Consider the following 8,932-nt stretch of genomic DNA (forward strand, 5'->3'; position numbering starts at 1 on the left):
TTTTTTTTCAGACAAATTTCGACTGTTTTGACTGACCAATTTGGACGGATTTTTCAAAAGTTCATTCGAAAGTTTTGGTTCTTTTCAGCTTAAATTTGAAAATATATTTCAACTGTGATCTTTTTTCTTAAAATTATAGGGGCTTAGACCTTGCCATTTTGACCAATTAGGCACATTTAACGCGCAATCCATTTCGCACAATTATTGCGAGAGTGGAGATTAATTCCGCCTTAAAAATTGTTCTAACTTGGTTGAAAGAAGCTTAATTGCCATAAGTGATTTGTTACTAGGAGCGAAATTTATCAACTAGTTTTTTATATGACGTTTGGGGGATTATTTTCACAAAAAATCTCATACTGAAAAAAAATGCGTTTCATTTTTATTACAGTTATTTTTTCATAGTTTTACTCCTTTAAAGACCTTAAAAGGCAAACGGAACATTCGGGGTTGTGCCCTGATGCAGCAGTCTTGTTTTGTATTTAGGCAAAATGAAAAGCAAGACAAAATCGAGAATGTTTGCTGCGCTTTTGTGTGCTTTGTCAGTTTCACGGGTGTCAAAGAACCAAAACATTTGGATTTTCAGTCCTTCTGGAATAAAACTACTCCTTGTATAACCCAAATGATTCAATTGGATGAAATACTTTTCCAAAAGAACAGATTGCTCCATAATACATTTACTTTAAAAAAATAATAGAAAACAAATATAAGGTTACTAGTGTTTAGGGAACAATGTTATTGAGGTCCAGGTATTTTAATGAGCCGACATTTTTAACAGACCAATATTTAAGCACCGGAAAAGATATAATTACTCCCGGAAAATAAGTACTTAAAACACATTTAAAAATATTAACAAGTACTTTGAGTTCAACTCGAATGTACCTTAACGACAACTTCTGATGCTCTAATCATTTGCATACAGGGAACTTGGAATTGACAAGTCGGATTTTTCGAAGTAATTTTATATGTTGTTGGTTATCAAAAAAAGATCAAAAGGTCAAGTTCGAATTACACGTGTGTTGTTATTCCGTTTTTCAATAAAAGTGACGGAATATTTGTGCTGGTTTTTTTTTGACTTTTCAACTAGCCATTTTCGCTGGATTTTTTGTATCATTCATAAGGTTGCCTTTCCTGGTATATACCCAAAATGTTTGTATTGAACTGTACAATAGCGTGTAGCGCTTCATTTCACAAAAATCTCATTAAAATTTTTGAGTAATTTTCAGTTTTTTTTTAAATGTAAATGATTTTTTTTAAAGCAAACACTACTGCATAGACGTTGAAGGGCATTCAAATTATTGAGGTTTTTGCCCTGATAAGATGATTTTGGTCAATTAAATAAATTAATGGACTTTTGATGTGATTTTCCACTAAAGAGTTATTCAATTTTTTCTATCATTGGAAAAAATTGCATTTTTTGTTACATTTGATTTTTTCGTAATATTACTGCTTCATAGATCTTAGTAGGCAGTCGGAGTGTTCAGGGTATTGCCCTGATGTAAACAGTCTTCTAATTTATTTAGGCAAAATGAAAACAAAACGAAATCGAGAATGTTTGCTGCGTTTTTGTGTGCTTTGTCAGTTTCACGGTTTTCAAATAACCAAAAAATTTGGATTTGCAGTCCTTCTGGAATAGAAGTAGCCCCTGTATAATCCAATTGATTCAAGCGGACGAAAAACTTTTTCAAAAGAACAGATTGCTCCATAAGTACACTAACTACAAAAAAGTAACTGAAAGCAAATACAATGATACTAGTGTTCAGGGTGCAATGTTATTGGGGTCCAGGTAATGAATCGACTTCTTTTAACAGACCAATTTTTTAGCACCAGACAAGAAATAATTACTCGCAGGAAAAGTCTGTACCAAAAACACTTATAAAAATAATAACAAGTATTTTGAATTCAACTCGAACGACACCTTCTGATGCTAATTTTTTCATTCAAATTGCTTGAAATTTTGAATTTGCAATTGACATGTCAGAAGTTTTCAAAGTGATTTTATACGTTGTTTATTATCAAAAAAAGGATCAAAAGGGCAAAGTCGAATTACACGCGTGTTGTTTTTTCAATTTTCGAAAAAAGTGACGGAATATTTGTGCATGGGTGTTTTTATTGACATTTCAACTAGCTTTTTTTCTACTTTTTTATTCGAAAGGTTTTGTTGGCCTGGTAAAAATATTAAAAAGATTTTAACAATTTCACCTGTGATATATTTTTGTGAAGATATGTGAATTTGAGGGTTGCTAATTTGGCCAATTCGGGTTAGTTAACCCGCGATATATTTTCCCTTTTAACGCGTAAGCGGAGAATAAATGAGTCTTAGAAAACGTTTCAAATTGATTTGAGTTATGCTATTTAGTTTTTTATTACTTTTTACCGAAAATGTATCATTTTGTACTGTACATTAGCGTGTTGCCCTTCATTTCAAAAAAAAAATCTCAACGAAATTTTTTTTTGAATATTTTTCGTTTTTTTTTTAAATATACAAGAAATTATTTGAAAGCGAACCTTCTGCATAGGTTTTAAAATGCAGTCGGACTACTGAGGACTTCGCCCTGATACGATGGTTTGGTAAATTCTTTAAATCAATGGACTTATGATGTGATTTTCCACTAAAGAAATATTCAGTTTTCTTATCATTGGAAACTGGTCAGGTAAAAGATCATTGCCAGCCTGTTAGAAATGAAAAGCCTAGGAACGAAATAAGTGCTAATACGACTGCTATCAAAAGTAGTCTAAGCACAACGATCAGATATGTTTTACGCGTCTCAAAAAATACTTTAGCCTTTTCCCTCAGTGGTGGCTTCGTTTTTTGACGGCTATCAATGTTTTCTAGATATTCAGTCCTATTGTTATAAATATCGGATTGATTGTAATTGGTATAGACATCGTCGTTTGGATCAGTTACAGGGGAAATGGTAATATCGCAGGTACCAGAATTAACAGATTTGCAGATATTTTTCAAATTGGTCTTCGATTCAGTCGAGGAATTGCTGCTTGATGAACCAAGCTGCTGTTCCGATTGGCTAAAGTTGAGGACTTTAGTGATAGAAGTATCCGGTTTTTCGCATGTTTCAAGGTATGCTGTCAAATAGTGTTGCTCATATTGACTGTATTCGGAGTAAGCCGAATAAATATCGTGATTAGAAACATCATAAACAACACTGCATGTATCATTTGAGTCATCTGGGTTTTCTTTGGTACTCAAATCGGTTGCTGTTATTGTAGGTTTGTCGGGTGATTTGTCGATCAGCCGAGTTTCGTTTGAAATCGAAACACTAATTTCGGTAGCTTTTTCATTTTCTTCGATTTTTTCAGTGCTTTCATGTAAGTTGCCGTTTATGTACTCTAAACTAAACTCTTTTTGTTCACACACGGGTAAGTCAAATGTTTCACAGCTATTCTGGTTGCAATTCTGTTTCGAATCTGTCGCTGGAAATGATTTTTCGTCGCTTGATATCAAAATTTGTTCACCATTGACCGGGCCATCCAATGTACAACCACGCGTATCGGGAGAACTTTGATAGAAGTCATTTCTCAAATCTTTCGCCGATGTTGCCGAAGTTTTGCTTGAAAATGATATTTGTTCAGTTGTTTTGTTTGGATAGATAACTTCATTGAGATTTAACATTATAGTTTCTTCTGCTGGTCGGTTGTCTCTTCTTTCGAAGGTTTTGAGGTGTTCAATGAGGCTATAATAATCATCATTTGGGCTGCATTCTGCGATAGCATTTTTTTGTTCATCAGCCGGAAAAGCCATTCGATTTTGTGTTCAAGATGTCTTTGATTTCAGATAGTGCTCAAATTAGTTTTTTGTTGGAGTGTTCATCAAGGGGGCTCCACTTTCTTCAGTTGTTTCTTAGAACCACTTTGTTTCTAGTCAAAATATAAACTGTGCAATATACATTAATGAAATCATGTTATTTGAGCCAAAATAAAAGTTAATAATTAAGCAGTATTTTTTTCAGGTAAAAATTTAGTTTTTTAGCTGAAGCGTAAATTTCGGGACATCAAATGTCCAGTTTTGTTATGCGTACTCGCACGCGCCAAACAAACCAAATTGTGTTTATATCTAGCTGCAAGCAATTTGAAGAGATTGTCAGAGTATTATTTTCGGATCAAATCGATGTTTTATAGAAACGTCAGCTTTTTTCAAACTTCATCTGCATAACGCACTCAATTGTTCAAGCAAAATTAGAAAAATCAAAATTTTATACAGTGAGATTCATACTAAGAAAAAAGGCACGAGATGACACAATTTTCTAATGAGATTGAAGCTTACCACAAAAAATGTTAGGCAGGGACTTGTGATGCGGTATGTGCAAAATGATTGAAACTTGAGTGCATTTCATATTTCTGTTTTTTTCTTTACAGACTGAAAAATCTTAAAAAATATGAAAGCTTCAAGACTGTCAGAGTAAACCCTAAAAAAGAAGAAAAAGAAGAAGATGAAGAAAATGAAGAAGAAAAAGGCTCAATTACGATACAAGAAGTACAAGAAATTCCTCGTGAATAATCAAAACTTATTGAGAATCCAATTATTTACAAGGCTATCATTTCAAGGTCCAGAATTATTGCAATGGTGCTTTATAAAAAAACAACAGCAAATATCTATGTCAAATAATTGCAATGTTTCAAAATGGAACCCATGTAGGGCTATTCTAACTTTCGATTTTGTGGAACGAAGCCTGCCGTTTGCGGCTCTGGAAGCGCGTACAATAAAATATTCTTACACCGGATTTTTTTCTATGTTGCTCAAATTCAACTCGTTATTTTCTGACTGATCTGAGATTGATCTTGTTTTCGTTTTCTCCATTTTTGTGAGATATGTCAACAGTTTTGTTAACTACTTTACAGAGTTACAAAAGATCAGTTAATTGCAACAAAAAACAAATAGGGCGGAGCTTTAAACAAAACGAAGAATTAAAATAGTAATCGTTTTAACTGTCAACCCATTTTGCAACTCTTGCCGACAGCTCTCCACTTTTTGCAAAGAGGATTTTGGCGGACACCCAGCCACAGAGCAGCAAAACAAAATTCACAAAAAAAAACATTTGTGCCCGCTAATCTCCGTAGTATGAATTTAACCGAAAAATCAACAATGCATTCGTATTCTCAGTAATACAAAATTCAACGGCAATATTGATAATTTCATCCCAAAGTTTGCTGTATAACGAGTTCATAAATTCACCAAATTTACCGCTTCAAACAAATTAGCGCAAGCTAGCCACAAGAACCGGTCGGTAATTTTCTTGAGGCAAATTGCTCTTTTTTAGCGGTCAGCCCTAATCAAGGCTGAACCAAATTAGAATCAACAAAACAGTTAAAATAGGATATAACCACCTTTTTAGTATATTAATACATGAGCAGGTGGGGGACTCGAACCTACGTCAACTGTCGAGACTACATAGTGGGCGTTATTGTAGCTTAGGCCACTCGGCCAACTGTGCTTCTTGTTGTTACATTTTGGTTCAGTTTTATGCATTTATACTCTCGAATTTATACTCTCATGCATTTGCGCTGCAACATCATCCACCCCTAAACAAGGAAGAACGGGAGCGAGCTGTACGGTCGGGCGGGTCAATTCGCTCGTAACGGTCTTTATGTCGGCGGATCTCGCGCCTCCGTCCTTGCCATAATGCAGTCTTAGGACACGTGCGAGTGGAAATTGTCCACATGGAGTGTCAGGCTCTATGACCCAAACCAAGTCGCCGGCTTTTAACTTAACGTCTGACTGGTTGTGCCACTTTGCCCTCCTATTGAGGGAAGGAACGTATTCCCGCATCCACCATCTCCATATTGCGTTAGCGTATGATTGCGCTCTGGCGAAACGCTTCTTATGGTCGAAGTTTTCTTCGAAACTTAGCGACGGAAAACTCGCTGCGTGTTGACCAAGGATAAAATGATTCGGGGTCAACGCCTCTAGATCTAGCGGATCGGAACTAACGGCTGTTATTGGTCTAGCGTTGAGTGATTGCTCAACAAGGCACAGCGTGGTTCTTAGAACCTCCTCAGTTACTCTTCTGTTGCCTAGGATGTTATACAAGACGCGCTTAACACTCCGAACTAATCGCTCCCAGGAGTCACCATGGTGCGGTGCGCTGGGTGGATTGAATTTCCACTTGATCCCTTCTGAACAAAAACAGCGGGTGCGAGCTGGTTCCAACTCTCAACGCAAGCTAAGAGCTCTTTCTGAGCGCCAACAAAGATCGAGCCGTTGTCGGACTTGATGGTAGTCGGAGTACCGGGACGTGCAATAAACCTCTCTACGCCCATCGCAGAAGAGCTTGTGTCGAGCGAGGGGACCACTTCAATATGCACCGCTCTAGTGGTGAGACATGTGAACAAAAAACCCATCTCTTTTCCGAACTTCTCCGGATTGGAACTAGGAACGGCCCAAAGTAGTCGACACCTGTGTAAGAGAAAGGAGGTTGCTTGTAACCCAGCCTTTCAATGGGCAGATCAGCCATCATATGAGTTACGGTTTGCGCTTTGTGTTTTCGGCACACAACGCAAGTTTTTTCAATATTTCGCAGCAACCATCGCAAATTTAACACAACGTATTCCAAATTTACCACCGCACGCATGTAATCCAAGCCTTGATGGAAATTCCTAACGTGCAAGTGTTTAACCAATAACCGAACAACTGCGTGACGTGCGTCAAGTATAATTGGATGCTTGCTATCGAAATCGGAAATAACCAAGCAGCTGATGCGCCAAGTCGAGTGAAGGATGCCAGCTGGTCCAATAAACGGCGAATACTTGGCGATCCGACTATTCTTCGTGATAAATTTACCGGATCTTAGTAGTTTTAGCTCACTAGGGAATGTTTCACCCTGTGACAGGTAAATGAGCTACTGTTCAGCAGTATCCATTTCACACGGGTCTGTAATTTCTAATATACTCGACCGGAAATGTTTATGGGATGGCAGCCATCTTAACAAAAATGCTACTGTGCGTTTGTATTTTACAATTGAATTGAATCTCTCCCATTTTTCGAATGGAAGATTTTTCTCGTTCAAAACATCGACGACGAAATTTGACGAATCTTCCAGACAAATGTCGATGTCACATGAAGGTCCATTGAGTCTTATTTTATCAATAACCTTTGTATCGGGCTTGTACGGCCAATCAGTCGTCCTCAGTATACTAGGGCAAATTTTCTGGACAACAGCCGACGCAGCTCTGGGGTACTCAGCTTGATTATCCGATGCAGTCTTCTGCAAAGCAAAATTCTCACAAGTCGGCGAGTCACGAGCACCATAAATATGACGCGTATATTGGTGAACTACCACACTTGATGTGGCGTCCTCCCGCCACAAAAAACGAAGAGAAGTTTGATCTTCTTCACGGACTCCAACCTGTAAAAACATCCCTTTAATGTCAGCTGAAACGGCGTATTTATGCTGACGGAATCTTAAAAGTACAAAAATGAGGTTTTGAAGGAGATCCGGGCCAACCAACAGAGATTTGTTCAAGGAAGCGCCATGACACTTCGATGCCCCATTGACGACTCGGCGCACCTTACCGTGTTTATTCGGGTTCAACACCGGGTGATGCGGGAGATACCACTCACGATTGGCTCGTGATTTGGGATCTTGTGCCTTAACGGTTATGACATATCCTTTTTGTACATCTTCTCTAATTGTTTCGGCGTATTTTTTACGGAGCGACGGATCCTTAGCTAGCCTCTTTTCCAAAGACTTTAATTGAGCAAGGGAGGAAAAATAGTTATTCGGTAAAGTACTTTCTTTATCGTTCCAAAGCATTGGTACAATGTACCTCTCACCATCGTGAAATGTGTCATTTTTCAAAACGGACAAAGCGCGTTTGTCGGCGGCGGAACGGGCATCTACCTGCTTGAAGGCTCCATATGACTCCAACTCAAACCAAGTTTTCATTTGGTCCGCAAGAGACATGTCTTCGACAACACACTTAAAGCAAGACGAGTTCGATGACGGCGGTAACGGACCACTTAAAACCCAACCTATCGGAAGGCGTACGGCGCACGGTGAAATAGAGTCCTCCCACAGAAGGTACTCAACACGTCTTATGGCATGGTAGAAATCCTGTCCAATAATTATTTCGACGTCCTCATACTTATAATGTATAGGTTTGATCGGAGCCAACTGCGGGTATTTTTCCTGTAATTCAGGAATACTTATGCTATCCGATCCAATGCGAATATGATCCTTAACATAAGCTCGAAAAGAAAACAAAAATTCATATTATTCGTCTCGGCGGAAACTTGAAAACTTACTTGATGAGTTTTCATCAAGCTCGTGGAATTGAATCCATTCATGGTGAGTTTAACGGGAGTGCCAACCAAATGGAGGCGTTTTACGAGATCGGCGGGTACCCATGAGTGCGTGGAAGCACTATCGCAAAGAGCTAGGGCGTTAGTAATTGTCGCATCCGAAGAGACGGCGAGTGATGCAACTGGCAGGAGGCCTTTAGTTGACTCCTGGCCATGAATATCGCCGACGGCAGCGTTAGTCGATACATGTTTAGTGTTTGCGTTACCTGACGCCGGGGAACTTTTAGTATCCTTAGGAGAAAAAATTTTCTCAGGAGGAAAAATTTTCTCAGCTCCATGTAAGAGCTCGTTGTGCGTGCTTTCACAATCTGGCTTGGGGCACTTTCTGGCCTTGCTACAATTACGAAAACTGTGATTGCTCTGTAAACACGCAAACCAAAATTTTTGTTCGGCTACATGTTTCGCTCGCTGCGTAGCGTTTTTTTCTTTGAACACGGCGCAATTCCAAAGAGCGTGTTGACCTCTACATACAAAACATGGAGGGAACTTTGGTTTTTCCTTAGATTTATCACTCACCTTTGCATTACTAGCAAACACTTTCGTATCTACTTTTTGCTTCACTGGTTCTCCAGACTTAACCTTAGAATTAATTGTTTTTAGCCTCTCATGACCCTCCGC

General features: G+C 38.4%; 1 protein-coding gene across 1 annotated transcript; it reads right to left on the minus strand.

Annotated features, from left to right (window-relative positions):
- Window positions 1-6,063: 6,063 nt before the first annotated feature.
- LOC134848573 (uncharacterized) lies at window positions 6,064-7,916 on the minus strand. The gene is made up of 2 exons (XM_063866089.1): window positions 7,462-7,916; window positions 6,064-6,409 (listed from the first exon to the last, which is right to left on the minus strand). Exons 1-2 carry the CDS (start codon window positions 7,914-7,916, stop codon window positions 6,064-6,066), a joined length of 801 nt encoding a protein of 266 aa, XP_063722159.1.
- Window positions 7,917-8,932: the final 1,016 nt, after the last annotated feature.

This window comes from Symsagittifera roscoffensis, chromosome 6 (assembly GCF_963678635.1).
Source record: "Symsagittifera roscoffensis chromosome 6, txSymRosc1.1, whole genome shotgun sequence".
NCBI classification, from domain to species: Eukaryota; Metazoa; Xenacoelomorpha; order Acoela; family Convolutidae; genus Symsagittifera; species Symsagittifera roscoffensis.

What these genes read in the sequence shown, in the direction of transcription:
- LOC134848573 (XM_063866089.1), bottom strand. Translation starts at nt 7,916, where the DNA reads ATGTCTCTTGCGGACCAAATGAAAACTTGGTTTGAGTTGGAGTCATAT. An exon ending in GCTTCCTTGAACAAATCTCT is followed by an intron (nt 6,410 to 7,461) that starts GTTGGTTGGCCC and finishes TCTCTTACACAG; the next exon opens with GTGTCGACTACTTTGGGCCG.